The sequence below is a fragment of the Gekko japonicus genome, unplaced genomic scaffold (genome assembly GCF_001447785.1).
Source record: "Gekko japonicus isolate JY-2015 unplaced genomic scaffold, Gekko_japonicus_V1.1 scaffold10, whole genome shotgun sequence".
In the NCBI taxonomy this organism is placed as follows: Eukaryota; Metazoa; Chordata; class Lepidosauria; order Squamata; family Gekkonidae; genus Gekko; species Gekko japonicus.
The window spans coordinates 644559-671878 of NW_015167526.1; the positions used below are offsets into that span (position 1 = coordinate 644559).

At 51.3% G+C, this 27320-nt stretch overlaps 1 protein-coding gene across 1 annotated transcript in view; it reads right to left on the reverse strand.

The window, feature by feature from the left end:
- The window catches only part of UBE3B (ubiquitin protein ligase E3B), a 50703-nt gene that overhangs the window by 11094 nt on the left and 12289 nt on the right, over positions 1-27320 (reverse strand). Inside the window, exons 9-22 of the mRNA XM_015413227.1 lie at positions 25133-25215; positions 22639-22744; positions 21288-21408; positions 17792-17969; positions 15106-15275; positions 14116-14283; positions 10432-10603; positions 9418-9536; positions 8928-9042; positions 7651-7750; positions 4908-5027; positions 1483-1659; positions 1041-1151; positions 807-944 (exon numbers count right to left, since the gene is read on the reverse strand). Coding sequence (XP_015268713.1) covers positions 807-944; positions 1041-1151; positions 1483-1659; positions 4908-5027; positions 7651-7750; positions 8928-9042; positions 9418-9536; positions 10432-10603; positions 14116-14283; positions 15106-15275; positions 17792-17969; positions 21288-21408; positions 22639-22744; positions 25133-25215 — 1878 coding nt within the window. The remainder of the gene's footprint in view (positions 1-806; positions 945-1040; positions 1152-1482; positions 1660-4907; positions 5028-7650; positions 7751-8927; positions 9043-9417; positions 9537-10431; positions 10604-14115; positions 14284-15105; positions 15276-17791; positions 17970-21287; positions 21409-22638; positions 22745-25132; positions 25216-27320) is intronic.

Here is a 27320-nt window from a genome sequence, read left to right on the forward strand (position 1 = left end):
GGAGGACTGGACTTTATGAGTTTGCTTGCAAGTCACAGCTGACCTACGGGGACCTTGTAGAGTTTTCCAGGCAAAGGATGTTCAGAGGCGGTTTGCCATTGCCTGCCTCTGCCTCCTGGCCCTGGTATTCCTTGTAGGTCTCCCATCCAAAGGCGAGGCAGGAACAACCCCGGCTTAACTTCCGAGATCTGACAAGACTGGGCCAGCTTGGGCCAGCCAGGTCAGGGCCCGAACTTTATACACAATATGAATTCATCTGCCTGTCTGGTCCATTTGCACACAGAGAGACACAACTGGCTTTGCAGCGACTTTGGCTTTTCTGGGACCCATCGCCTTGAAGCACAAATCCCAGCCTGCCGGATTCTTTTGCTTACAGGGTCTATCGACCCTGACCTGAAATGTTCCTGATTCCAGGTCCTCTGTAGGAGGACGGGAGAGCGAAAGTGGCGACATGTGCAAACTACTAATGCTCCCTCTAAGCTGTGGAGTTTTGTGAGCAAAAGTTCTACTTTGTGAGCTACTGGCATTGAAGTTGTGAGCCAGCGATTTGGCTGCTGTATACATTTGTTTGCTCTGGAGCCCCATCCTCCCTGAGCTGGGACAAAAAATGTGTGAGCCGGAGGCTAAAAAACTGTGAGCTGGCTCACACTGACTCAGCTTAGAGGGAACACTGCTGAAAGGCCCCGGAAAGGGCTGCTTGCTACACTCCTGGCTACGTAAATCACAGCAGGCGGAAAGCGGTCGAGGGGCCCTTCAGAGAGCTTGCCCTCCACCCCCAGCCGAACCACAAATGACTGCAACCGAACCTTGATGGAGGTGAGGTTTTTGTAGAACTCCGAATCCAGCGAGGGAAGCTCGTCCACGGAGCTGTAGAAGATGCTGTGGTGGTGGCCCAGCAGCTGGCTCAGGAAGAAAGACGCAAAAGGGACGTCCACGACGATCCCCTGGGCATCGGGAGAGGGATGGTCGTTTAATAGGAGCTGTGGACCGCAGAGACCACACCCTGTGCTCAAAACCCACCCACCGTGCCCTCGCCTGACCTCGTAAACAGCTTTTCCAAGCATCTTCCCGACAAACTCAAAGAGCTGGAGGTAGTTCTCGTGGATGTAGGATGTTGGGGACGGATACAGTCTTTCATCACCACTGGTGGTCTAGAGCAACAAAGTCAAAAGGGCAAGAGGCGAGACAGCAATACAGGTCAGTCACCACCAATGTTCCCTCTAAGCGGTAGAGTCTTGTGAGCAAAAATTCTACTTTGTAAGCGACTGGCATTAAAGTTGTGAGCCAGCGATTTGGCTGCTGCATCAATTAGTTTGCCCTGGAGCCCCATCCTTCCTGAGCGAAGGCAAAAACGTGTGAGCTGGAGGCTAAAGAACGGTGAGCTAGCGCACACTCACTCAGCTCAGAGGGAACACTGGTCACCACATATGTACGGCATGACACATACGGGGGGGGCACATTTCCGGTGTGCGTAGCCGGTACCTTGAACAGGTTGAGCGCCGGGTCAAAGACCTTCTTGATGATCTCTTCGAGGAACTCCTTGAAGACGCCGTCTTGGTCGATGCCGGCCTCGTCCACCCCCAGGTCGTTCACAAACTTCACCCGGATGACCCCCTTCATGGCATTCTGAGAGAGCTGCCGCAGCTGTTCGTACCCATCCTGGGAAGGGGGAAAAGGACTTGGAAGTGCCACGTGGCCAGAAAAAGCAGAGCCAGAGAACGGCTCAGCTGTGAACTCTGCAAAATTACAGATCTGCCCCAATGCAGACTTCAAAGGCCGTCTCGCTGGGTTGCCTGTGGCAAGAAAGGATCCGCAACAGGTTCCCAGCAATGCTCCCTCTAAGCTGTGGAGTCTTGAGAGCAAAAATTCTACTTTGTGAGATCCTGGCACTAAAGTTGTGAGCGAGCGAGTTGGCTGCTGCATAAATTAGTCTGCTCTGCTAAACAAAGAAGTACACGCTTCCAGGAAGGTTTTACTTTTATTGAAAAGCCATAGATGCAATAACATGAGCACTGTTAGGAATGGCGGGCTACCTGTGTGCATAATAGGATATAGGGCATTCATATGCGCCCCCCCCAGCAATAACCAATTAGGTGGGCTCCCACACGCGGGAGACTGCTGGACTCTCTAACGGTTACGAAGCTGGGAACGGAGAAGCTCCCACGGACGATAGACACCACATACTCCACCAGTACAACATCAAAGATAAGCGTTGCAGCTCTGAAGCAATTAAGCGCATGGGAAGGAATGCAAAGCAATTATGAAACAACTCCACACTCATGGCAGCATAGCTGACACCCGAGCTAAGACAAAAAGGTGTGAGCCGGAGGCTAAAAAACTGTGAGCTAGCTCACACTAACTCAGCTTAGAGGGAACACTGGTCCCCAGGCAGGGAAGCTTTCCAAGAGCTGGCTAATTTATTTATTTATTTATTTGCATTTATATCCCACCCATCCTGCGGGCGGGCTCAGGGTGGGTAACACCATTAGAATAATGGACGTTTTCAAGCGGAAGCTGGACGACCCTCTTTCGGGTCTGTTGTAGGGCTCTCTTCCAGCTGTGCTCCTGCAGAGTGCAGGGGTCTGGACTAGGTGACCTGCAAGGTCCCTTCCAACTCTAACATTCTATGAGTCTACGAAATACAATTTCAGTTTAAAACACTGAACATTAAAACACGATAAAACATTATAACAGTTAAAGCAATGGGTACTGCTTGGAACAGCATCAGTTGGCTATAAGGTTCTGGCCTGATGGTACAATGAGTTAAAGGCCAGTTGTCGGTGGTCAGGAGAGAGGTGACAGACAGGAGACAGCAACCTCAGGGAGGCCGTAGATGGGCGCCCGCTGCCTCAACCAAAGGCCGGGCGGAAGAGCTCCGTCTTGCAGGCCCTGCGGAATTGGAGGAGATCCTGCAGGGCCCCGATCTCAATAGGGAGCGTGTTCCACCAGGCTGGGGCCAGGACAGAGAAAGCCTGGTCAAGGCAAGGCGGCTGTCCTTTGGGCCAGGAATCACCAGGAGGTGTTGATCTTTTGAGCTTAACTCTCTTCGAGGCGTATATGGGCTGTTAAGGCCACAAGTGTCTAACGTGGGTTCATGTGGGGAGACGGACGAATGATCGGAGGCCTGGAGACCAAGCCCTGTGAGGACAGGCTGAGGGACTGGGGAATGTTCAGTCTGGAGAAGAGGAGGTTGAGGGGGGACAGGATGGCTCTCTTGAAGTATCTGAAGGGCTGCCACTTAGAGGAGGGCAGGGAGCGATTCCTGTTGGCCGCAGAGGAGAGGACTCGCAAGAATGGGTTTAAAGTAAGGGCGGGAAGGTCCTGGCTGGATCTTAGGAGAAACTTTTTGACAATCAGAATTGTGCAAGAGTGGAATCGGCTGCCTCGGGAGGTGGTGCGCTCTCCCCCCCCGCACTGGCAGTCTTGAAGCAGCAAAGACCAACAGAAAACAACTGTGAGCTGAATTACCCGCAAAAATATATACAAAAGGAGACTTCGACAAAGTGAAATGCGCATGTAATCAAGAATGTTTGATCCTGTTACAGAGAAGCAGCCTTGAGAGGTGCTCACTAAAGCTTAGGAGACCTGGCCCATAAAGAAACTGAATAGTATTGTCCTGTAAAGAAATTGGAATGAGACTTCCTATAGTTGTTCTTTGTTCCTGAGGAAGGACCAGAAGTCTGAAACACTGAATGCTACCTAGGAAAAGTGTTGGATATCTACTCTGGACTTTGTATTTTCCTTTCATGGATCCTGTGGGCTTCTGTATTTTCCTATGATGGATTATATGTATAGATTCATTCTTGATTACATGTGCATTTCACTTCGTTGAAGTCTCCTTTTGTATATATTTTTGCGGGTAATTCAGCTCATACTTGTTTTCTGTTGGTCTTTGCTATTTCTTGCTGTGTGCTGTACTGTTGGTTGTGAGTCTTGAAGCAGCAGCTGGACGAAGACTTGTCAAGGATGCTCTAGGCCAGCGATGGCGAACCTTTTAGAGACCGAGTGCCCAAACTGCGACCCAAAACCCACTTATTTATCGCAAAGTGCCAACACGGCCATTTAACCTGAATACTGAGGATTTACTTTAGAAAAAAACACTCATACATTAACTTAAGATGATCCAAACCTAGTAAAGGAAAGCAATCCCAAATGCTTTCATTTACTTAAAATTATTTGGCAGAGAATTCAACACTTTAATGATGGTCTGGGCCTGGCTGGGGCGATGGCATGCGTGCCCACAGAGAGGGCTCTGAGTGCCACCTCTGGCACCCGTGCCAGAGGTTTGCCACCACTGCTCTAGGCCGATCCTGCATGGGGCAGGGGGTGGGACTGGGGGGCCTGTCTGCCCCTTTCCAACTCTGTGATTCTAGGATTCTATTAATACATATGTGGGCCGGTGAAAGTGGAAGGCAAAAATCTTGTCGTAAAGAAAAAGAAACCATGTTACTTGGATGGAAGCGGCAGCCACTGAGATCTTGAATAGGGTACCATCATCATATCCATTACAGCAAATTAATTACGGGCAAAATTAATGACATCTAAACAATAAATATATCCCTGAAAATATGCAGTATGTATCTATAGTACGCACAGGGAGGGTCTAATGCTGTAGATTGTTTTATTTAAAATATTTATACTCCACATATTGCCTGGATCAAGCTTTGTCTTTAAAAGCCCGTCGCTCGTTTCAGAAAAGTAGGTCAGAGGTGTTCTTTCAGGGCTCCTCGAAAATCCTGGTTTTCCTGTCCTCTCCCTGCTCCCCTCCCCTCCTGTTTTTCTGTAGCCTTTCCCCGTCCCGTGCTGAGCGAGTCCCAGGTCAAGAGCCTTCACAGAAAAGCCGGCAAGGCGCAAAGAAGAGCGGGCTCCCACCCCGCCATCTGGGAAGCAGCCCTGCCCCCTCCTACCTCCAGCATGCGCGACCGGCGGATGGTGATGTGCGTGACGTGAGGCGAGGCAGAGCTGGTTTCCACCAGCCCCAGCTTCTCCTTCTCTTTGGTCACCATGTTCCGGAAGAGCAGGACCCTCTGCAGTGGCCGAGAGAGAGAGAGAGAGAGGAATGCCTCTGAGGAATGCAACCTAAGCACAACATCCCTGCAAAGGAGTGTTTCCAATGGCTGCTTTGCATGGATGGGCCCAGGTACCCCGGAGGGTCTCCAGAGCCCTCATCTCAGCAGATCACAGGAGGAGAGCATGGCCCTCTGATACAGGCAGACATGGAGCGGCAGCCCAGGTTTATGCAAACAGGGAGGTTTTCTGACTATACGCATACCATTTTTTTAAAATTGCAATTTTTGTCACTATACTTAATTTAAAAACTATCACTTCTCAATCGGGAACTGTGCCAAAAAACTGGAATCACTGTGACAAGAAGCTAGATAAAACAATTTGCTGATATTTATACTTTGGCCACCAAATGAGAAGGGAGCGCTCACTGGAGAAGACCCTGACGCTGGGAAAGACTGAAGGTCAAAGGGGATGGCAAAGGATGAGATGGTTAGGTAGTGTTATCAAAGCAACGAATGTGAAATTAAGCGAACTCTGGAGCACGCCGGAAGACAGGAGGGCCTGGTGTGATGTGGTCCATGGGGTCGCGAAGAGTCGGACTTGACTGTGCGACTGAACAGCAACAACAAATCAAATTTTTATTCAGTGATTCGGTATTCACCTTAGTAAAGGTAAAGGTTTCCCTTGCTCGAATGTCAGTCAAATCCGACTCTAGGGGACGGTGCTCATCTCTGTTTCCAAGCTGAAGAGCCAGCGCTGTCCGAAGATGTTTCTGTGGTCATGTGGCTGGCATGACTAGATGCCGAGGTGCATGGAATGCTGTTACCTTCCTACCGAAGTGGTACCTATTTATCTACTTGCAATTTCTTGCTTTCGATCTGTTAGGTTGGCAGGAGCTGGGGCCAGAGACGGGAGCTCACTCCGTCATGCGGAACTCGGGTCTCGAACTGCCGAACTACCGACCTTCCGGTCTGCAGCTTAGCGTCTTGAGCCACCGTGGACCCTGTATTCACCTTATATGGTACTGCTGAATGTATTTTCACCTTTTGTTCATACACTACATTTCTATATTGCTGGTGCAAATACTTATGCTGGTTGCAGTTACTAACATTTACATGCAACTTTTCAAAGACACGTATGCAAACTGCTGGCATGTACATGCAATATTTCAAAGTTCATGAATATACTACTAATGAAGTCTCTTTGGTGCTCTTTGTAGATTCCCACCGAGACCTTCAGCGATCTCACGTGCCATCCCAGGTTAAAGCTCGTTTCTGATGTCTTCCCCAGAGTCCTGACTCTGAGCCCCGCCTGTGTTTGTGTTCTGGGCAAAAGCTGGATTTTGGTGTGAGCGGTTATTCTGGAACTGTACCCAACATATGATTAAAAGACGATGAGTGATACGTAACTCTGAGGAAGACATCGGAAACGAGCTTTAACCTGGGATGGCACATGAGATCGCTGAAGGCCTTGGTGGGAATCTACAGAGAACACCAAAGAGACATCATTAGTGGTATATTGCTGCAGCTAGGCTGTTGATGGGCCTCTCCAGGCGAGACCACATCCGGCCAGTGCTGCAAGCGCTGCACTGGCTGCCAATAGCATACTGGATTCGGTTCAAAGTGCTGGTGCTCACCTTTAAAGCCCTGAATGGCCAGGATCCGGCTTACCTAAGGGACCGCTTCTTCCCGTATGTTCCCTCAAGAGCACTGCAATCGGGGAATCTCCATCTCCTAGAAGTCCCAGGCCCCCGAAGTGTGAAGTTTGCCCAAACTAAGGCCAGGGCATTTTCGGTGGCGGCTCCTATCTGGTGGAACGAGCTCCCAGAGGAGATCCGGGCCCTGCGGGACCTTGTACAGTTCCGCAGGGCCTGCAAGACGGTTGTTAGCTGCCCTGAGCCGCTGGGTAGGGCGGGATATAAATCCCAAAATAAAATAAAATAAATAAATATTCATGGACTTTGAAATATTCCATGCATGTGCCAGCAATTTGCATACGTGTCTTTGAAATGTTGCATGTGAATGTTAGTAACTGCAACCTGCATAAATGTTTGCGCCAGCAATACAGAGATGTACTGTATGAACAAAAGCTGAAAATACATTAGATAGTACCGTATAAGGTGAATACTGAATCACTGAGTAACAATTTGCTAAACATCAGTAAATTGTTTCATCTAGCTTCTTGTCACGGTGATTCCAGTTTTTAACACAGTCTGCAGAAAACCGCAGTCCCATCTTAACTATAAAGTTTCTTATTTTCATATTAAACAAAACAAGCATACATACAAAACATACAAGTTGGGTGTGTCCATTTTACATCTTTGTAATATCTGTTATATGACCTCATACAATGACAGTTATTTATGGATTGTTTTTAACACCATTATAGTTCGTCCATGTATTCTGCTTGGAATCACAAATAAAACCTGTGTTCTCTCCTAATACGCTTATAAGCCTGCAAAGCGCATTTATTATACTCTTCCAACCCTTTGTAAAATCTTGACCAGGTGTGTCTGGAATCTCTCTTCCTGTTGCCCTCTCAGAAATAAAGTCAGTCCCAGCTTCTATTCCCGCTCCTGAACCGGCACTTGCCTGGGTCCCTCCTCTCGTCCTACCTTCTCCGGCACGCCCCCCTCCCACTTACGTTTTTGTGGGGGATGACGTGGGGGGTGTACTGAAGAACCAGCTGGGCGCGTTTCCGGTCCTTATCCAGTTCCTGGAAGAGCAAGCTTGGTTTGAGGTCCCTGGAACAAGAACAGCGGGAGGTGATTCCAGACACACACACCCCCGGCGAGAGCTGCCCCCAGCCTGTCCGGAGTTGGGCCGCTGCCAGGAAGTCTGAGGAAGGCGGCTTCTGGTGCAGCAAAGCCCAGTGTGGATGGGGCGGGGCTCTCTCTCATCTCTGCCAATGACACACCTGCTTTCCTGGGACACGTTACTTGTCCCCGCCAGCCTTGTCTTCTCCCCATCTGAAAAACTTCAGCTGTGAAGGCAAGAAGGCTAAAAAGGACTCTAGCTTGGAGAAACGATGGCCGAGGGGTGACATGATCGAGGTTTACAAGATGATGCGTGGGATAGAGCAGGTAGAGAAAGAGGTACTTTTCTCCCTTCCTCACAAGACAAGAACTCCCGTGGGCACTCAATGAAATTGCTAAGCAGCCGGGTTGGAGCGGATAAAAGGAAGGGCTTCTTCACCCAAAGAGTGATTAACACATGGAATTCATGGCCACAGGAGGTGGTGGCGGCTACAAGCATGGACAGCTTCAAGAGGGAATTAGATAAGCATATGGAGCAGAGGTCCATCGGTGGCTATTAGCCACAAGGGATAGATAGGAACTCTGGGGCAAAGTGATGCTCTTTATTCTTGGTGCTTGGGGGGGGGGGGTCAACAGTGGGAGGGCTTCTAGTGTCCTGGCCCCACTGGTGGACCTCCCTGATGGCCCCTGGTCTGTATGTGACACAGAGTGTTGGACTGGATGGGCCACTGGCCTGATCCAACCTTGGCTTCTCTGATGTTCTTATGACTGACCTTCCAAAGAACGGCCATTTCGATCTTGATTGTTAAGGCAGCCCTTTGTTATTGCTATTGCATTGGAGTGGTCTCCAGCCAAGCCCCGCCAGCAATGGCTGGGGGCGGCACCACGAGGATCCACAAAAGCTCAGCTTACCCTGTGACATCAGTGGCACATGAAGTGACCAGCGTCCCCTACCGGGCTCCTGCTTCCAGGGGACGGGCCCAGGCCAAACTCCTGCAGCAGCAGCACCACCACCTGTTGGGCACAGGCCCCACAGGTGACGGGTATACCTTCCTTGACGGGGCAAAGTTGCTCGATCCGGCCACGTTATGGCACGATTAAGCAGTCTGCCTGACTGCAGAGCAGACGTGTTTTACGAGCCTTCGTACGAGACCCAGATGCTCACTTGCGCAGCCAGTGGTCCTCCGGAGCAAAACGCCGGCGGCAGTCCCTTTCATACAAGACCATCAGCCAGCCGTGGACGGAATGGAACAGCTCCAGCGTCTCTCCTTTGGCGTTCTCTGGGGCGGGGGGGGAGAAAAAGGAGGGTGCTGCGAGCAGAGCTACTTGACCACAGGGAACGCCCCCCAAAGAGTCACCCCCCTGCTGACATGAGGGACGAAGTCTAGGAGGAAGAGGCCACACCCTTATCTTTAGATCTGGCCTTAACTAACTGCAGTGTGGTACGGTGGAGTAGGGTATGGGAATCTCCAGTATGCCGCGGAAGCTAACTGGATGATGTCGGGCCAGTCACGCTCCCTCAGGCTAACCTACCACACAGGGTTGTAGTGGGGATAAAAATGGAAGGAAGGGAAAAGGGATGTTGTAAGCTGCTTTGGGTCCTCGCTGGGGAGAAAAGCGGGGTATAAATGCCTAAATAAAGGCAAAGCGCTTACCCACAATCCCGTCCCAGATCATCTTAAACACAAAAGAATTCAGGAAAGAGGAGATGGTGACGAGCTCTTCCAGTTTGAACGAGACCTGCTCTTCGTAGACTTCGATGTCGTCGAGGATCCTGGAAGGGGGGGGGGGGAGAGAAGGGCCACGTGTCTCAGCCCCCGGCGGGGAAGGGGTCGGCGATGCCGCACCGAAAACTGAGAGGTGCACTGCCCTCCCCAACCAAAACCTGACGCCTTCCCCTCCATCTATCACCATTTCATCACCCCACACATATACCCCCTGGCAGGAGCCGGCTCATAGCAAATCGAGATGTCCACAAAGCAAGCTTTCGGTTTCAGGGATCACTCTGGTCACACACGGGATCTGATGCCTGAGGGAAGCCGGGCAGTCCCCCCTCCCCCTCCCTGCGGGGGCCACCACCGAGGAAGCCCTGCTCCCCATCTCTGCCAGGCTCTGTTCGCTCCCCGAGGGTGGGCACAGCAGGTCACCAGCGACCAATCTGATCTTCTGGGCAGCAGGCCCATAGCTACAGTGGGGAACCTCGGGGCTGAGCCCCCCGACTTATTGGCAAGCCTCCCCCCGACTCCCCGTCCAGCCCTGGGCCACTGAGTGGCGGAGGGTGCGGGGAAGGATCCGGGTATTTCTGCGAAGCTGTCTGGTGCGAAGGGCCGGCTATGGTGGTCATGCAGTAGCCAGACAGAACCTCTCTATTTCCCCCAGGAAGTACTTGCTGCTGGCGGGCTGCACTGCGCTGTCTGGTGTGAGGGGCCACGGCGAGGAGGCGGCGGCGGCTTGGTAGAGGCCCGGGTGGGGGAAACTGCAGAGCAGCTCGGGACGGGAGTAGGGCTGCCCCCGAAGAAACGTAAATGCCCCCCGACTTAAGAAACCCTGGCCATGGGCCTGCTGGGCAGACTCCTTCGCCAAGAGGCCGTCTGGCCAATCCCCCCCAATCCCGGGTTCAGCGCCGGCACCAGGGGGGGGGCTGGTTCTCTCACTCGCCCGCGACTTACGTGATGAGATGACGGGAACAGTCGCAGAAGAGCATCAGCATAGCCAGCAGCCGCTTGGACTCCTCGGTGTCATTGTTCAGGCACTCCAGGAACAGCTTGAGGCCTCCCTGGGGCCCCAGTTCACAGATGAACGCCCACAGTTTGGGCAGGAGGTCATCCAGGTATGTCAGGCCTTACGAGGAGGAAGAAGAAGAAGAGGAAGAGGAGGAGATTGGATTTACACCCCTTACCCTTCACTACCTAAGGGAGTCTCAGAGCGGCTTACAAACTCCTTTCCCTTCCCCTCCCCACAACAGACACCCTGGGAGGTCGGTGGGGCTGAGAGAGCTCTTGACAGAAACTGCTCGTTTTCCAAGAACAGCTCTTACCAGAACTATGCCTTGCCCAAGGTCACCCAGTGGGTGCAAGTGGAGGAGTGGGGAATCAAACCCGGTTCTCCCAGATTAGAGCCTGCGTACTTAACCACTACACCAAACTGCCAAGGAGTGGCAGGCCCGCTAAGGGTGGCGTGGCCACGCCGTGCTGTCAGAGGAGAAGAAGAAGAAGAAGAGATTGGATTTATACCCTGCCCTTCATTACCCAAAGGTGTCTCAGAGCGGCTTAGAAACTCCTTTCCCTTCCCCTCCCCACAACAGACACCCTGGGAGGCAGGTGGGGGCTGAGAGAGCTCTTGACAGAAACGGCTCTTTTTCAAGGACAGCTCTTATCAGAACTACGGCTTGCCCAAGGTTATCCAGCCAGGTGCAAGTGGAGGAGGAGAGGGAATCAAACCCGGTTCTCCCAGATTAGAGTCCATGCATTACACCAAACTGGGGAGAGACATATGAATCAACCTCGCTCTCAAACTGAAGAGTGTCCACTTCCCCTCCCCTAAGAAGACGTCACTCCTAGACCATGCAACAAAGTATTCTGCCCTGGTGTAAAACAGATTAATGGTGCTGAACTGCTCACAAGTATCAACAGAGGCAAGCTCCAACAACCCAAAAAAAGCACCCTCGTTTAGAATTTTTATTCTGGAGAGCCTGAGTTTCAGAAGTGAGGGACAGATGCTTTTGTTGTTGTTGTTGTTCAGTCGCACAGTCGAGTCCGACTCTCCGCGACCCCACGGACCACATCACGCCAGATGCTACTGCTCAGATATACATTCAGAGAGGGATCCAATGTTCTGGGAAGGTAAACAAACAGCCTTTACTGGACCAGTGCTAGACACACCCCCAGAAAAGGCCGGAGTTCCTTGGGGTGGGACCTTCCGCAGGCAACAACCTGCTTCACTAAACGTGTAAGAAACAGGCTGAGCAAAACAGTCCTTTTACACTTTTCCCAAGGAGATGAATGAGTTTGTGCATGCAGGAGCACGTGAACTAGCCACTGGTTTGGCGTGGTGGTTAAGTGCGTGGGTTCTAATCTGGGAGAACCGGGTTTGATTCCCCACTCCTCCTCCACTTGCACCTGGCTGGATGACCTTGGGCAAGTCGTAGTTCTGATAAGAGCTGTCCTTGAAAGAGAGCAGTTTCAAGAGCTCTCTCAGCCCCGCCTACCTCACAGGGTGTCTGTTGTGGGGAGGGGAAGGGAAAGGAGTTTGAAAGCTGCTCTGAGACTACCTTAGGTAGTGAAGGAGGTGGGATATAAATCCAATCTCTTCTTCTTCTCATCCCGTCCCAGCCAAAACCTGGCTCCCAAAGACCATAGAATAGTGGGTCAGCATTCAGTTTTTGATGATTTGGGACTCTCAGCTGGGAGGGGGCTGGGCTGTTTCCTCCCCTGTACCGACAACCTCAGCGGTCCCAGGCCTCACTTGTGCTGTGTGTATGCTGAGGTTGCGCCATGAAAACACAGAAAATAGCACTGAGCGTGGGTTTCAGCAACCCGAGAAGCTCAACTTTTATTTTAAAAAATGAGCACAGGTGGCCAGCCTTCAAGGCTCTGAGTAAAGAACCAGCAGGATGAAAACGGGGGGTGGGAAGAACGTCTGAGCGTGGAGGCAGGACCTGACCTGAGCACCTGCCCCCTCCCCTCCCCCCCCTCCCCCACAAAAAGCCCCATCGCATTGTGTTGGGTGTTACAAGTCAAAACACTTCAGTATTTACAGGGTTAATGATGTTTGTTATGATCAACAGGAAGTCACATGTTTGTTTGTAACCAATCTGTTTAGACAATAGGATGCCCGGGGAACTTTGGAGCTAACTTGCTAGTCTGATTGGAAACCAATGTGTCAAGTATTTAGCATATTGGCTTCTTCTTCCTCTCTTTGTTCTGACTGAGAAGGAGACGCCATTCGGCTCTTCCCGTTTTACCTTTAGCTGTAAGTATGTCGCCATATTAGCTCTTTGTTATTTCATATCCTGTGTACCTTTTTCCCATGTTAGGTTTATAGTAAACTTTTATATTTTAATACACACCATGGACTCAGTCTCTTAATACTCTGCTGACTTTCTTAAAAAGAATCCTAACAGTTAATTATTATTTGTTAAGTCATATGTTTGTTCGTAACCAATCTGTTTAGACAATAGGATGCCCGGGAACTTTGGAGCTAATTTGCTAGTCTGATTGGAAACCAAGGTGTCAAGTATTTAGCATATTGGCTTCTCCTCCCATTCTTTGTTCTGACTGAGAAGGAGACGCCATTCGGCTCTTCCCATCTTACCTTTTAGCTAGAAGGATGTAGCCATATTAGCTCTTTGTTATTTTCATATCCTGTGTACCTTTTTCCCATGTTAGGTTTATAGTAAACTCTTATATTTTAAAACACACCATGGACTCAGTCTCTTAATACTCTGCTGACTAACTTAAAAAGAATCCCAACACATTGGCTTCTGAGGCCCAGCTTCCCTTCCCTTCCAGGGGGCCTCTGCTTTAGCAAGGCCGCCCCTGTCATGCCTGCCCCTGCTGATGTCATGCCTGCCTTTGCTGATGCCCCTGAACAGGCTCCTGAGGACCCTGAACAGGCTCCTGAAGACAGTACTGCAGCAGAAAGGCAAAGACTGGATCCTGTAGCTGAAAGCTATCTAAGTGGTGAGGAGGATAGAGCCTCCCAGGGAACACCTGCAAGGGATCAGTCTCTGCTGCAGCCCAGTAATTCATCACCTCCACCTGTAACCAGGCTCAGGAATGTAAGAAGACAACAGCTGAGAGAGCGAAGGCCTCCACCTGTAACCAGGCTCAGGAATGTAAGAAGACAACAGCTGAGAGAGCGAAGGCAGAATGCACGCATGCGTGCCAGAAGATCTCTTAGCCCTGATTACTGACAGGATCCTGTCCTCACTCCTGGCTAGCTAATGAGTTGATTAGCTAGCACTGTATATATGCAAGTCTGTTGCCAGCAGTCATTTGTGCTGGCAACGTCGTTTGTTCAGGACCTGAATCCTTGCATCTCTGCTCCAGACCTTGTGGAATTCTTCTCGGCTTGATCCTCGGCTTTTGACCTTTGGCTTTGTTGACCCTGCGTTCATCTCTGACTCCTCTGGTATTGTTGTGATTTATGGACTTGAAACTTTGGTATGTCTGACCCTGCTTTTGGACTGTGATTTAAACCTGCTTGAACCTTGCTACCTGGTTTGCCCGGCTTGACCTCGGACTGTTCCTGGACTTTTGCTTGCTTGTGTCACGCCCCCTGGTCCTGCCGTGACAGCCCCTTCCCTCCCCTGTGTGCACAGACACACACACCTGCCTTTCCGTCCTACCCACCTGTCAGGATCTGCAACCGGATCTGCGTCAGAGTGGTGAGGGCCGTTTGGTAGAGGACACAGAGGCTGCAGACCTTCTGCACCTCCGCCGAATCCACCCTCTTGCCGCCGACGGGTTTCAGGATATTGCGGACGGATGCGGATTTCTGGAAGGCGCGCTTGAAGAGGCCTGGCAGGGAACAGCAAAGGAAGGTCAGGTGTTTTCTGGAGAGGATCGCCCAATGCAGCACTGTTTAAGAGGCAATATGTGCGTGTGTGTGTGTTAGTTGGGGAGTGTTCCTTCCACCCCTTGGGCTCCAAGTCCCAGCCCACCCAGACAGGGTGCAATATGCAAAGAAGAAGAGATTGGATTTATACTCCGCCCTTCACTACCCAAAGGTGTCTCAGAGCGGCTTACAAACTCCTTTCCCTTCCCCTCCTCACAACAGACGTGATGTGAGATAGGCGGGGCTGAGAGAGCTCTTGACAGAAACTGCTCTTTTTCAAGAACAGCTCTGACAGAACTATGGCTTGCCCAAGGTCATCCAGCAGCTGCAAGTGGAGGTCCCTTCCCCTCCCCTCCCCTCCCCTCCCCTCCCCACAACAGACACCCTGTGAGGTAGGTGGGGCTGAGATCGCTCTTGACAGAAACGGCTCTTTTTTCAAGAACAGCTCTTATGAGAACTATGGTTTGCCCAAGGCCATCCAGTCAGGTGCGAGTGGAGGAGTGGGAATCAAACCCAGCTCTCCCAGATTAGAGTCCGTGCGCTTAACCCACTACACCAAAAGGCGTCCCCCTTCACACATTCCCGGGGTGGGGGCCCTTTGCTGGTTCTAGGCACAGAGCAGGCAGGCCAGGCCTGCAACAGGACCTGCATCTGGCCTCTTGGTACAGCCAGAAGGCCAGGCCGGGCCGGGCCTCCCGAAGACCAGGCCTTCTAGCCCCAGCCTAGAAGTCAGAGGAGGGCCGAGGAGCACAGCCCAAAAGTGGACCCGGAGCCGGCAGACTGACTTTTCATGGGCAGGCTGTTCTGCGGGGAGGTGGGAGCCGCTGCTGCATGAGCCGCCTCCGGGTTCTCCAGGAGCTTCTTGCTGAGGACGTCGCTGAAGAGGATGCGGATCAGGTGGACGCCCCAGAGGTGCTGCAGCTGCTTGGTGAGGAGGGGCATCGACTCGTTCAGGCTAGGAGGAGGGAAGCGAGGCGGGTGAGGGACCCCACCCGAGACAGACCCTGCTTGCCGAAGGCTGGAGCGGAAAACTAGGCGAGAGGGGGTGGAAACATAAAAAGAAGCCCCAAACGCTCCAGCTAGGGGGAGGGTCAAACCCTTGGGAGCAGGTTCCCATTCCTTCTAGGAAGAAGAAGAGACTGGATTTATACCCACCCTTCATTCAGAGTCACAGAGCGGCTCACAAACTCCTTTCCCTCCCCCTCCCCACAACAGACACCCTGTGAGCAGTGTTCCTTCTAAGCTGAGTTAGTGTGAGCTAGCTCACAGGGGGTTTTTTAGCCTCCGGCTCACCCATTTTTGTCTCAGCTCAGGAAGGGATGGCTCCAGAGCAAACTAATTTATGCAGCAGCCAAATCACTCACTCACAACTTTAATGCCAGCAGCTCACAAGGTAGGATTTTTGCTCACAGGACTCCACACCTTAGAGGGAGCATTGCCCGTGAGGGAGGCGGGGCTGAGAGAGCTCTTGACAGAAACTGCTCTGTTTCAAGAACAGCTCTTATCAGAACTACGGCTTGCCCAAGGTCACCCAGCAGCTGCAAGTGGAGGAGTGGGGAATCAAACCCGGTTAGAACATAAGAACATAAGAGATGCCAATGTTGGATCAGGCCAAAGGCCCATCCAGTCCAACACTCTGTGTCACACAGTGGCCAGAAATACCAGTGCCATCAGGAGGTCCAGCAGTGGGGCCAGGACATTAGAAGCCCTCCCACTGTTGACCCCCCCAAGCACCAAGAAGACAGAGCATCACTTGCCCCAATCTATACCTTGTGGCTAATAGCCACTGATGGACCTCTGCTCCATATGCTTATCTAATTCCCTCTTGAAGCCGTCCATGCTTGTAGCCGCCCACTCTTCCTATGGCAGTGAATTCCATGTCTTCATCACTCTTTGGGTGAAGAAGGACTTCCTTTTATCCGTTCTAACCCGACCGTTCTAACCCGACCCAGATTAGAGTCTGCGCACTTCACCACGATGCCAGACTGGCTCTCTTTAACCACTGGTGATAGTGGAGAGGGGCTGTTAAGTTGTGGCTGAGTCATGGTGACCCCTTCAAGGGGCTGCCGTGCAGAGGCGGGCAATGGCAAACCGCCTCTGCTTGTCTCTTGTCTTGACAACCCTTCAAGGGTTTGCCATTGCCCGCCCCGTAGCCCCTGACTGGCCTCCCTTTCCAGGACTAACCAGGACTGACCCTGCTCAGCTTCTGAGGTCTGGCAAGATCGGGCTAGCCTAGGTTTCCCAGGTCAGGTTCTAACCATCAGAGCAGAGCGAGCGAGAGCTCCCCCTGCTGATCACCGCAGATCACGGCACAATCCCACTCTCCTCCTAGCCCAGCACGACAAATTTAAGAGTCCAAGTGGACCTTGAAGACCAACAAAAGTTTATTCAAGGGATGAGTTCTCGTCACCACACCTCAAAAAAAAATATTATGGCATTGGAAAAAGTGCAGAAGAGGGCAACTAGAATGATAAAAGGGTTGGAACACTTTCCTTATGAAGAAAGGTTAAAGCGCTTGGGGCTCTTTAGCTTGGAGAAATGACATGATCGAGGTTTATAAGGTTATGCCTGGGATAGAGCAGGTCGAGAAAGAGGTACTTTTCTCCCTGTCTCACAATACAAGAACTCATGGGCACTCCATGAAATTGCTGAGCAGTCGGGTTAGAACGGATAAAAGGAAGTCCTTCTTCACCCACAGAGTGATGAACACATGGAATTCACTGCCACAGGAGGTGGTGGCGGCTATAAGCACGGATGATTTCCAGAGGGAACTGGATAAACATACGGAGCAGAGATCCATCAGTGGCTATCAGCCACAAGGTATAGATAGGAACTCTCGGTCTGGGGCAAAGGATGCTCTGTATTCTTGGTGCTTGGTGCTTTAGTGTCCTGGCCCCACTGCTGGACCTCCTGAGGGCACCTGGTATTTTTGGCCACCGTGTGACACACAGAGTGTTGGACTGGATGGGCCACTGGCCTGATCCAACACTGGCATCTCTTATGTTCTTATATGGAGCAGAGATCCATCAGTGGCTATCAGCCACAAGGTATAGATAGGGACTCTGGGTCTGGGGCAAGTGATGCTCTGTATTCTTGGTGCTTGGTGCTTTAGTGTCCAGGCCCCACTGGTGGACCTCCTGATGGCCCCTGGTATTTTTGGCCACCGTGTGACAGAGTGCTTGAGAATGCCTGTCATGCATCGGAGGAAAAGCGCTCCAGCTCATGCAGGCAAACACTCCCACTCATCTGTTAGTCTTGAAGGTGCCACAAAAGCCTTGCTTCGGGTTGTGCTCCCTGGGTGGAAAACTGAAACAGAGTGTGCCTTTCGTGATGCACCAGGATTTCAGGCAGAAAGAGAAAAGGCTCTTCGACAACAGACGGGACTGGAAAGGTGGACTGTCACGCAAACGATCTGGCCAGCCCACAACTGGGGCATCGCAAGGGCCCCGCAACGCGTCCCACGGTGCTCACCCATAATCCACCGTCTGGGAAAACCAGCCAAGCACGGGGTGCCAGTGCGTGAGGTTGGACTTCTTCTGCGAGACGTACTTCTGGCAGTACGAGAGCATCTGGATGAGGACGCTCACAAAGCGTGTCGTCTCCTCCTCCAGCACCTTGTCGTTCAGCGAGCTCAGACAGATGAGGTTGCCTGGGAAACGCACAACAACAGCAATGGAAGCAGTCAAAAGAGGAGCAGGGAAAAAGAAGAAGAAGATTGGATCTATACCCTGCCCTTCACTAACCAAAGGTGTCTCAGAGCGGCTTACAGACTCCTTTCCCTTCCCCTCCCCACAACAGACACCCTGTGAGGCAGGCGGGGCTGAGAGAGCTCTGACATAAACTGTTCTTTTTCAAGAACAGCTCTTATGAGAACTATGGCTTGCCCAAGGTCATCCAGCAGCTGCATGTGGAGGAGTGGGGAATCAAACCCGGTTCTCCCAGATAAGAGTCCATGCACTTAACCACGACACCAAAGTGGGTGGGCAAACTGGGAAGCCGGTGTGGTGGACGCACACTCTCCCAACAGAATCCCACACGGAGTGCTCCGCGAAGGCCAAACCCTGGGACCAGAAGTCGGCTCTGCCACACCAGTTCACATTAAAACCACATCGACTTGTCATTTAACGGCCACCGTCTATGGCAATAGTGGGTCAGCGCTGCCTCCTGGGGGACGTCTGTGATTTTGGCCTTTGGTCTTTGGCCTTTGGCCTTCCTCTGCAGGGCAAGGTCTGAACTCAGCGGGACCTCCTGGCTCTCGTTCTCCTCTGCCGAGGGCATGAAGCCGCCCTGGAGCACGAGGCTCTCTGCCCAGGCTGGCCTAGGCGCTCCCGGGTTCCTCCGCCACAGAACCCTCTCTCACCAGGCCCACTCCCAGAGATCCCCTTTCAGTGGGTGACGCCAGGGACTTCCTGTAAAGGACTGCCACTAACGCTGAAATCCAACTTCCATGTTGTTTATAATTCTTGTATTTCAACAGGTGGGCATCATTCAGACACCAGAGTGTCGACAAGATGTACAGAACGGGACGAACTTCTCGAGTTTTGCCGTTCGTTTCGAGAACAATCTTTATCAAACTTCAATTTCCAGTGGTCCTTTCACAGTCTAATTCACCACTAAGGTATCCAAACATTCAGGAAGGCTTCTAACAGCTCTTAACATCAACCATTATTCTTTCACTGTGGACAGTGAGAATAATGGTTGATGTTAAGAGCTGTTAGAAGCCTTCCTGAATGTTTGGATACCTTAGTGGTGAATTAGACTGTGAAAGGACCACTGGAAATTGAAGTTTGATAAAGATTGTTCTCGAAACGAACGGCAAAACTCGAGAAGTTCGTCCCGTTCTGTACATCTTGTCGACACTCTGGTGTCTGAATGATGCCCACCTGTTGAAATACAAGAATTATAAACAACATGGAAGTTGGATTTCAGCAATAATTTCTTTGTGTGAACTTATGCAGCATTTCACTTTGTATTGATGTCATATGTATTGCTGTGCCCGTAGTTTTTGTTCAAGAACTGCCACTAAGCCACTGCCCTTCCCAGTGGAACTTCACAGGTAACTGGACCCAGCGTTCCCTCTAAGCTGAGTTAAGTATGAGCCAGCTCACGGTTTTTTAGCCTCTGGCTCACACATTCTTTCTTCGCTCAGGAAGGAGGGCTCCAGAGCACACTGATTTATGCAGCAGCCAAACCGCTCACTCACAACTTTAATGCCAGGAGCTCACAAAGTGGCATTTTTGCTCACAAGACTCCACAGCTGAGAGGGAGCATTGACTGTACCTCTCCAGGTTTGTGCCACAAAACTATTGCTCTCTTTTCTAAAGAAACAAAAAGCTACAGAGAGTTCCGTGATGCTGCCAAGAAGGAAGGAAGGAGGGAAGAAGGAAGGAAAGGAAAGGAAAGAGGGAGGAAGAAAGGAGGGAGGGAGGGAGGAAGAAAAAGAGGAGGGAAGGGAAGGGAAGGGAAGGGAAAGGAAAGGAAGGCAGACACAGTTCTGAGATGAGAAGAGGCAAGCTCTGCACAAATGAAACCCATCAGAATAATGTCTACGAGCCTGGCAGTTAATTACTTTGCATGCCTTATTTTGCTTCTGCTCATCCCAAAGAAAAGCAAGAAGTTATTCTGGACACAACCCCGCCCCCCTCCACACATCTGGGGATCTAACCCAGCCACCCCCACCTCAAGCAAGGGAAGGGAAGGGAAGGGAAGGGAAGGGAAGGGAAGGGAAAGGAAAGGAAGGCAGACACAGTTCTGAGATGAGAAGAGGCAAGCTCTGCACAAATGAAACCCATCAGAATAATGTCTACGAGCCTGGCAGTTAATTACTTTGCATGCCTTATTTTGCTTCTGCTCATCCCAAAGAAAAGCAAGAAGTTATTCTGGACACAACCCCGCCCCCCTCCACACATCTGGGGATCTAACCCAGCCACCCCCACCTCAAGCCTCTGAGGGTTCACACACATCCTGACCACCTTTAGGGGTAGAAAACAGCTGTGGTGGTGGTGGGGGGGGGAAGACAGCCAGAATCCTTGAGGGAGCTGCAGTCCCTCACCAGTGAAATTACTGAAGCCACCACCAAAAAATTGTCGATATTAAAATAAGCCATTCAAAACAACCTTTAAGTGTCACTAAAGCAGAGTCACAACACAGTCCTCAAGCTAGAAACAGTGTTGAAAGACTGAAGGTAAAAGGTTCCCTTGCTCGAAAGCCAGTCGAGTCCAACTCTAGGGTTGCAGTGCTCATCTCCGTTTCAAAGCCGAAGAGCCAGCGCTGTACGAAGACGTTTCCGTGGTCATGTGGCCGGCATGACTAAACACCAAGGCGCATGGAACGCTGTGACCATCCCACCGAAGCGGTACCTATTTATCTACTTGCAATCAATGTTCCCTCTAAGCTGTGGAGCCTTGTGAGCAAAAATTCTTCTTTTTAAGCCACTGGCATTAAAGTTGTGAGCGAGCGATTTGGCTACTGCATAAATTAGCTTGCTCTGGAGCCATCCTCCCTGAGCTAAAACAAAAATCTGTGTGCTGGAGGCTAAAAATCTGTGAGCTAGCTCACACTAACTCAGCTTAGAGGGAACACTGCTTGCAATGTCTTGCTTTCGAACTGCTAGGTTGGCAGGAGCTGGAACTAGAGACGGGAGCTCACTCCGTCATGCGGCACACTCGGGTCTCAAACTGCTGAACTACTGACCTTCCACAGCCTGCAGTTCAGCGTCTTAACCACTTGAGCCACCGCAGCTCCTGAAAGACTGAAACCATCCATCAAAAAGCCCGGTCTGGAGACTTGTTTTGGCCTGGCGTCCAAGGGGTGAGGAGGCCAGGCCATCAGGTGAGCCTGGGGGGGGGGGGATGGCATTCCAAAGGCCACACCCATATCCTTCTGGGGAGCCGAAGAGAGGCAACCTGCACGCCCCCAGGACCAGGAGCGAAGCGGGCCGGAGGAGCCCTCTTCCGGCCTCACTCACCCAGCAGGCAGAGCGTGTGGCTTCCTTCGAGACACACGCAGACGTCTCGGCACTGCTCCTCGTAGCTTAGGAACAAGAGGAATCTGCGCAAGAGGTCATGTGAGTCGATCACCGCCAGGCGCTGAAAGTAAAGCAGAGTTTTACGGCATCCCAGCATCAGTCTGCACAAGCCAGGAAGTCCCCAGCTCAAGCCTCACTTCGGCCACGAGGTCACCCAGCGGGGCCCAGGACCAGCCAGGGGTCTCATTGTCCTTCCATCAACAGCAGGTATACCACCAACCAGCCTGGCAAGGTGCATGAAAAAGTGTTTCAGGGATCCCCAACGTGGCGCCCCTGGCTGCAGTGGCCATTTTGCAGCTGGCTCTGCCTCCTGCAGCTGCCATTCTGTGGCTGTGTCCATCATGCCACGTCAGAATCTCAGCGGGGCCCACAGACCCAAGAAGGTTGGGGGACCCTGGACTATTTTTGTGCAGCGCTTTGGGCTGCTGAAAAAAACATGATTTAAATTGTCACTCCAAAGGCAGAGAGGAGAAGAAGAAGAAGAAGAAGAGATTGGATTCATACCCCGCCCTTCACTACCCAAGGCAGTCTCAGAGCGGCTTACAAACTCCTTTCCCTTCTCCTCCCCACAGCAGACACCCTGGGAGGTTGGCGGGGCTGAGAGAGCTCTGAGAGAAACTGCTCTTTCAAGGACAGCTCTTGTCAGAACTACGACTTGCCCAAGGTCACCCAGCAGCTGCAAGTGGAGGAGTGGGGAAATCAAACCCGGTTCTCCCAGATTAGAGTCTGCCACTCTTGACCACTGCACCAAGGTGGTTCTTCAAGTGGAAAAGTTTCAAGTATTTATAAGTGGACCACTGCACCAAAGACCCAAAAGGAGATGGGTTGACTCAGTGAAGGGAGCCACAGAGCGCCTTACAAACTCCTTTCCCTTCCCCTCCCAACAGACACCCTGTGAGCTAGGTGGGGCTGAGAGAGCTCTTGACAGAAACGGCTCTTTTTCAAGGACAGCTCTTATCAGAACTATGGCTTGCCCAAGGTCATCCAGCAGGTGCAAGTGGAGGAGTGGGGAATCAAACCCGGTTCTCCCAGATTCGAGTCCGCGCAATTAACCGCTGCACCAAACTGGCTCACCCCTTAACCACGACACCAAACCACTACACCAAAGAGGACAAACAGTGTCTTGTTCATGAGCTCGGGACAATCTCAAGACTCCTCCCGCCAGGGTGCCAGAGCCAAGGGGGCCATCGCAAGGAGTCGCTCTCCTAGAGAACTGCCCTCCGAGCCAAAGCGCAGCCAAGAACCCTCCCCCCAGAGCCTCTCCCGGCCTGTCACTGGAGGGCCCACCTACCTCTGGAGTCAGCGTGGCCAGATGGGTCACGATCGCCGGCACGGACATGATGTGGATCAAGAAGGACCGCAAGAGGTTGTCGGAAAACTGAGCAGCGACCACGGGGCTGAGGAGAGAAGAAGGGGACACGGGAAGCAGGCAGAGACGTGAACCCTCTGAAATCCTTGGGTAAGCATCTAGCAGTTCTGCACCCAAGAAACCCGCGGAGCCGAACGATGAGGGACTCCTGCGGCCGGAAGGGGCGAGCTCGTCGTTCCGTTTGTGCAGTCCCGTCTGCAGAGTGAGTGGGAGTGGCGGCCCAGGCCAGAGACCCTCCCACACCCCAGGGTGGTTTGCAGACGGTCCCCTGTGGAGCCCTGCTGCTCCTTTAGGATCTTACGGGAGGCTCTGTAATGATTCCATGTTTTGGTGTTCCATGTGTGCGTGTTCCTTTAAATGTTTCCTTTGAATGCAGTAATACGAGAAGAGTGATAGAGGGTGATGAGTGTGATTTGATTGGCTGCTGACTGAGAGGGTGGGAGGAGGGGTGTCTGAGAGGATTCTGTGTGTGTGTCTATGAGGGGATTCTGTGCTATGAGAGAGAGAGAAGTATGGGCGAGTTTCGAAGAGAGTCTGTGTGACTCTTGGAGTTATGGAGGATTCTGTGTGTGAATAAGACCAACAGTTTAGTCTGTGTGTCTAAGAGAGTTGATTCTATTCTGTGTGAATAAAACAAAGAGACTGGCCTGTGTGGCTATATCTATATATATGAGATAGAGAGAGATTATACGGAATATATAAACCTGTCATGGCGGAGTTTGAGAGACTGTTTGTGGCACCAAGCTTTGCCAGTTATATTTACAAGTCCCTTTCTTCAGCAACTGTTCAAACTAACCGGAAACCTGTTTTGTTCTTTATTAAATAAATCAAATTTTGTTTAAACTTATCCCAGAAATCAGGACAGTACTTCCTCAGGGGCACATAATCCTCTGAAGTGCCCAGACCCTAGGTCATACTACCAGCAGAGAGAGAGATTTGGAATTTTTAATTCCTGGTGGCAGCAGAAATCTACCAAGTTTAGGTACATAAAGTGTGTTTAAAGGTAAAACTGTCTCCCCAATAAGCGAGCATGTCACAGGCTCCTCATCAACAAGTTCTCTCCCTCAGAGTCAGTTTGCCCACCATTACCGTGGCAAATGCAGCGACAGTCTCAGTGGCTTAAGTGAGGAACTAGACCCGGTCCATCAATAGCTATCGGCCTTGTTGATTCAATGGTGCCCCCCCCCCCTGCTCAGAGGCCGTGAGCCACGGAGACCAGCTGCTGGGACCAGCTGTGGCTTGAAGAGTCCTGTCTGTGGGCTGCCCACTGTGAGAAAAGGAAGGCTGGACTACATGGACCTTTGGCCTAGTGACGTTCACTGCCTCCTCCCAGGCCACAGGCCCGCAGCAGCACCCCTTGCAAACTGCATGTGCCCTCCAGAATGCACGGGACCCTCTGGTGCAGCGGTTAAGTGCGCGGACTCTAATCTGGGAGAACCGGGTTTCATTCCCCACTCCTCCTCCACTTGCACTGAAAGTATATTGTACTATATCTGGACAAGATGTCAGCCAGGTGTGATTGTATTAGATCATGCTGATCTGTGTGACAGGTTAAACTGTCATGTGACAGTGTCACCAGGTACTGATTGCACTAGGTTGCATCAGCTTAATTAATGGTCACCATGAGTCGGCACAAAGGCTCTGATTGGTGCTAGTCTGTATATAAGGAGAACAGTCCTGATGTAAGTGTTCACACCTGTGAATGAGTTTACTGCGAAGCACTTTGTCGGACAATTCTATGATTTGGAGACCGCATGGTGGTATGGACTGTCTGTAAATACTCTGTAAATAAAACCACTGTATATAGCTTCAACACAGCAACCTGAAACTCTTATTATTCGGACGCTTCATGCACGCCGTCATGCACCTGGCTGGATGACCTTGGGCAAGCCATAGCTCTGATAAGAGCTGTCCTTGAAAAAGAGCAGCTTCTGTCAATGCTCTCTCAGCCCCACCTACCTCACAGGGTGCCTGTTGTGGGGAGGGGAAGGGAAAGGAGTCTGTCAGCCGCTCTGAGACTCCCTTGGGTAGTGAAGGGCCATGGGGTATCAATCCAATCTCTTCCTCTCTTCTGCATCCTGGCACCTTTCTTTGCAACTCCTCTCCCACCTTCAGACTGGGATAGAAGGACTCGGAGAGCTCCACTCCTGCTTGTATCTGACGAAGGGAGCTCTGACTCTTGAAAGCTCTTGCCCTGGAAATCTTGTTGGTCTCTAAGACGCTATGGGACTCTAGCTGGCCTACCTCAGAGGGCTTTTTGTGGATTATTGTGATACTACATAGGCGTACTTTGGACACTGGAAAGCGCTATGCAAATGTTAACCATCAGGAACAAAGGAGAGAGAGAAAGAGAGGCAGGATGTCTGCAGAGCTGCTTTCCCAGAGTGGCTGCTGGGCCTTCACCGGCAGGTCTTACCGCAGTGCGAGAGAAAACACCGCTGTCAAAGTCCCTTTGGAGAGGGAAGGTCTGGATCGGGCCAATCCGTTTGTTAGCAGAATCTGCAAGGAAAGGCAGCTCTTAAAAGAGCACCGGGCAGAGAGGTAGAAATGACTGATGCTGGCTGTCACAACCCCCCAGGGGCAGGTGAAGACCGAGGGACTACAATCCTGTTCCAGGCCAAATCTCAGGCAGTCACGCCATCAAGCTTTCTAGCAGTCCTGAGACGACAATCATTTCTGTTGTAGGTTTTCCGGGATTTGTGGCCGTGGTCTTGGCACTGTAGGGAACTGATGTTTCGCCAGCAGCTGTGACTGGCATCCTCAGAGGTATAACATGGAAAGATGGAGTACTCTCTGTGTCAAGGTGAGAAGAAAATGGTAGGCAGGTAATTATACCTCTGAGGATGCCAGTCACAGCTGCTGGCAAAACGTCAGGTCCTACAATGCCAAGACCACGGCCGTACAGCCCAGATAATCTACAACAGTTAATGAACTCTGGCTGTGGAAGCCTTCGACAACATATGGAGCAATCATTTCCTTTCGTTCTTAACACTGTAACAACTAATGCAACTGCACCATTCAGACACGTACTGATTGGTACCATTAAGATAGATTCGGGTAGGCAGCCATGTTGGCCTGAAGCGGCAGAACAAAGTTTGAGTCCAGTGGGCACCTTGAAGACCAACAAAGTTTTATTCAAGGTAAATACCCAGAATAAAACTTTGTTGCTCTTGAAAGTGCCGCTGGACTCAAACTTTGGTTCTGACTGGTACCTTGCCCAGGTTATCCCTACTTGGCCTTCAGTTTTTAAAACGAGGCTGTTCTCGAAGGAAAAATAAATGTCCAGAAGATCCACAGTACAAATACAGCAAGTTCAACTGAACTAGGATGGGGCCGCTTAGAACTGCAGAAGGGAGTTTCACTGGCCCAGTTTTTTTCCAGGTGATCTCGAAGGCCCGTCATAAAGCAGCCAGGTCGATAAGCCCACAGATTGTTGTGGTGGCCTATTTGCATAACAGTGCATGCTTACAGCTCAGGTTGGAGGGGAATCCATTCTGTTCCCAGTTTGCAAAGAGACCGATCATGAACTCCACAGAGAGTGCGAGAGCCCTGTGAAGGAAGTGCTGTGGCGGGAAGTCCTCCCATGGTTGAGGTGAACCAAGGAGCGGCCCTCAGGCTCCCCCCGTCTTCTAGCGCGCGCTTTTTGTGCATGGCGCAAAACTCAAAAGGGTTCAAAGGCAAGCCACGGTTGTCCGTATCGACCAGGATTAAACTACGGTTCGTAATCCTGACTTGAACAAGGCCTAGTTTGTAATTCGGTCAAACCCACCGTGTGAAGGCTTGCTACGAAGGCCATGCGTGTGGGGAGGGGAAAAGAGTAAGGGAGCCCACGGGCTGGATGCTCCCCCCAGCTCTTGCACACAATGGCACACCATGCTCTGCCACCGCTCCCCACCCCTCTTCATAACTCAAGAACCACTTGTAGAAAAGGCAAAACTGTAACTCCAATCTGAGCTCTCAGTGAGTAGGAAGTAAATACAAAAAAAAATCTGCCTCTTTTGGAAAGAAGAGACAGGAAAAGAAACTGGCTGAAAAGACACAGAACTTGTCAGCAGCACCTGGCAGGGTGGGAGGGGGAAGAGACCAGTGTTCCCTCTAAGCTGAGTTAGTGTGAGCTAGCTCAGTTTTTTAGCCTCCAGCTCACACCTTTTTGTCATAGTTCAGGAAGGAGGGCTCCAGAGCAGTGTTCCCTCTAAGCTGAGTTAGTGTGAGCTAGCTCACAGTTGTTTAGCCTCCGGCTCACACATTTCTGTCTTAGTTCAAGAAGGAGGGCTCCAGAGCAGTGTTCCCTCTAAGCTGAGTTAGTGTGAGCTAGCTCACAGTTGTTTAGCCTCTGGCTCACACATTTTTTTGTCTCGGCTCAGGAAAGGATGGCTCCAGAGCAAACTCATTTATGCAGTAGCCAAATCGCTCGCTCACAACTTTAATGTCAGTAGCTCACAAAGTAGCATTTTGCTCACAAGACTCCACAGCTTAGATGAAGCACTGGAAGAGACTGCCCCATAAGGACTACCGGGGAGTCTTGGATCCTGTGGATCTCTCTTGCTAAAAGTGGCCTCTGCCTCTGGCGGAAGCGGCTCCAAAAAGGTCCAGAGAGCCTCCGT